This window comes from Dipodomys ordii, unplaced genomic scaffold, assembly GCF_000151885.1.
Source record: "Dipodomys ordii isolate 6190 unplaced genomic scaffold, Dord_2.0 Scaffold58, whole genome shotgun sequence".
In the NCBI taxonomy this organism is placed as follows: domain Eukaryota; kingdom Metazoa; phylum Chordata; class Mammalia; order Rodentia; family Heteromyidae; genus Dipodomys; species Dipodomys ordii.
The window spans coordinates 4,411,524-4,414,840 of NW_012267274.1; the positions used below are offsets into that span (position 1 = coordinate 4,411,524).

General features: G+C 50.0%; 1 protein-coding gene across 1 annotated transcript in view; it reads left to right on the top strand.

The window, feature by feature from the left end:
- Positions 1-2,981: 2,981 nt before the first annotated feature.
- The window catches only part of LOC105989711 (chromosome unknown open reading frame, human C10orf90), a 60,437-nt gene continuing 60,101 nt past the window's right edge, over positions 2,982-3,317 (top strand). Inside the window, exon 1 of the mRNA XM_013021883.1 lies at positions 2,982-3,299. Coding sequence (XP_012877337.1) covers positions 2,982-3,299 — 318 coding nt within the window. The remainder of the gene's footprint in view (positions 3,300-3,317) is intronic.

Sequence of the window (3,317 nt, forward strand, 5' to 3'; positions counted from 1 at the left end):
GATTCCCAGGTCTTTATGGGACCAGAGATTTCAGGAAGCCTATGTTCTCATAGGTACCACCCCTGTCTTCTCCTTGCCCTCCAACTCTGGAGATCAAGGCTTTCTAAGGTTCTATAGCCTCTTATAGCTCAGGATGGGTCCCAGTGGCCTCCATCTACTAAGCTAAGCTTTCTTTCCATCAGATCTGAACAGAAGGAACACTGAGAGTTTATTAAAAATACAGACTCTGAGCTTTCTCCCCACTGATCTTGATTCAATGTAAGCCTAGGGAGGGAATTACCCAGAAATCAACACACACACATTTTTGTACGTTTAAACTTGGACAAGCATTGCACTAGAAAATAAGACTGATGCTGTAGCTTCTGAGACTGTGTGTGTGTGTGTGTGTGTGTGTGTGTGTGTGTGTGTGTCTGTCTGTGTGTCTGTCTGTATATCTGTGTGTTTTTCCTCCAAAGTCAAGTGTCAGAGGAGTTCCCACTGAGTGTGATTATGCACTTTGCAGGGAATGAACAATTATTATCAGAACTAAATTTAACTAAAATGGGAGGGACTGTGGACCTTCACACAGGCACCAGGTGCGCTGCCATTTTTGTTCATGTAAATCAGAGCCATGAAAACGTGATCTGGGGGAGAGGCGTGAGTAAGCAGGAGGGTAGCACAGTAACATTTGCCCGCTGGCATCACACAGCGAGCTTAGGAAACACTGACACCTGCCACCAGCTCTGGCCAGGGATGCTCCCGGAATTGTCGGAGGAGGAGGCCTGAGCATTGGGGAGGGTCCCCAATGTGAGGGTCACCACTCACAGCAGGACTCTCAGCCAGCCTGGTGCCCTAGAGACACCACAGCCTGTGACCTTGAAGCGGGACCTTGAAGTGGGAGGTAGCAGTGAGACTGAGGGAGAAGGGGAAATGTCCTTGTTCTTTTCCTATAGCTGGAGATTTAAAAAACAACAGGTCTTAAAATTACTCTCTTACCTATTTCTCCTATGCTCACCTCCTTTTGAATTTGTACCTTCTCTTAATATCTTAAAAAAATCTAACTAACATTATATGAGGTGATAGAGATGCTCCCCATATCCAGCAGAAGTGATCCAAGGCCTAGGGGCTGCTAAGATGGCCCCTGCTGGACCCCGAGGCTGTGTGAATGTGCAGCTCCGATGTCCAGCTGGAGAACACTCAATCAATAGTTGACCAAATGGGTATTGATTCTGTCTTGAAGTAAAGAAAAATGCTCCATTGCTTCAGACGAGCAGTCTTGCAGGTCCTAACATAAGCAGGCCTGTCCTCTCCAAAAGTGGTCCCTCAGATGACCAGCAGCCTCGGGGCTCTGTTAGCAGCCCAAGTGTGGTTCTCAATCACCTCCATTAGAATCGCCACAATGTGGGTTAAAATCCAGGTACCCAGGCCCCACCCACAGCCACCAGAATCAGAATCTGAGCTGGGAGACTGCGATGTCATGCATGTTGGGGTTGGGGATCTGTGGGGTACCCCAGATATGCTTTGGGGCTTCCAAGGAGAAGATTCTCTGCAAGCAATGGGCTGTATCTAGAGAGTTGTTCATATGGATCTTGATGCTGTGCATTCTCATGCAAACGTTCATTTTAAATATGTGCAATAACAGATATCAAATAGTGGCACTGGTGGCTCACGCCTATAATTCTGCTGCCTTTTTTTTGTGTGTGTGTGTCAGTCGTGGGGCTTGAACTCTGGGCCTGGGCACTGTCCCTCAACTCTTCAGCTCAATGCAAGTGCTCTACCACTTAAGCCACAGCACCACTTCCAGTTTTCTGGTGGTTTATTAGAGATAAGAGTCTCACAGGCTTTCCTGCCCAGTCTGGCTTTGAACTGCAATCCTCAGATCTCAGCCTCCTGAGTAGGTAGGATTACAGGTGTGAGCCACGGGCACCCGGCTTATAATTCTGCCTTCTGAAGAGGCTGAGATCTGAGGATCACAGCAGTTCTAAGTCAGCCCAAGCAGGGAAAGTTCATAAGAGTGCTATCTTCCACGGATCATCAAAAATCAAGCCTGGAAGGGGAAGTTTGGTTCAAATGGTAGATTGCCAGTCTTGAGTAAAAAGGGCAAGGTGCTGGTGGCTCATGTCTGAAATCCTAATAGGAGGCTGAGATCTGAGGACTGAAGTTAGAAGCCAGTCCAGACAGTAAAAGGTCGGTGAGACTCTTCTCTCCAATAGACTACTCAGAAAAACCTGGAAGTGGCATAGTGGCTCAAGTGGTAGAGTGCTAGCCCCTGAGTTCAAGCCCCAGGACTGGCAAAAAAAAAATTGAGTTCCAGACTGCACATTCCCAGCTTTTTACATGGTTGCCCTTCTAGACAGTTTTTTTTTAAAAACAGGTTTTACCCAAAGAGAGTCTAGTTAGATGCTATATTAAAAAATCAAATCACACAGTTTTGGACACACCAGTGATTTACTGTTAGGACTTACGGTCTTCTGATTAGGCAGCATGAAATGCCTTCATCATTTTAACATGGTGGATGGAAACGCCTTCATCATTTTAAATTGCAGCTGGGCTTGGAAATGCACTAAGGCCACATCACTGCTGGTCCTAATCAGTCTTGGCCCACACCCCCCTCCCTCTCTCCCCAGCCTGGGAGGTGAAATCACCTGATTGTCCCAGTGTGTGTCCAGACAGTTGTCCGCCAGGGCACTGGGCTTCCATTGTCTTGAGTTCTCCTGTAAGTAGTGAGCCAAGTTGGGGAGAGGGCGGGGAGAGGAGCAGGCGGATGAGTTGATCTAAATCAGCAGGAGTGAAGGACCAGAGCTGGACCAGGTAGGAGGGGGCTCCTAGCACTCTAGAACCCCAAACCCCGGCCTGCCAGGGCCAGTCACCCTTCTCCCCCGGATTCTGTCTTCTCCCCTCAGGATGTACCTTGTCTTTGAGGACCCCTGAATCTGTGGGGGATGATGATCGCCACTCACACAACACATGGTTACATAAGCTCACACTAGACAGGTAACCCGATGGCCGAATCAGGTGTTGTTGTTGTTGTTATTGTTATTGTTGTTACACGGATCAGGTGTGCTATCCTGTCCGCCGCCGGCCCTCGAGGGTTCGTGGAGCGCCAGCCGTGCCCACGGGCCGGGGACTCACCGCGCTCTGTTTCCTTTTTCCAGGAGACGCTGGCATCACCACACCCACAGGCGCTTTCCTCCGTGGTCCTTTCGCGGCTGATCGAGGAGAACGACCCCCGGGACTCGGGGCGGCCGCTGCCCCTGCCTTGCGCGCTGGCGCAGCCTCGGGCCTGCCCGGCGGGGCCCGCCTTCCGCAGGGCCTTCGCCGTGTTTCCGGACCGACGG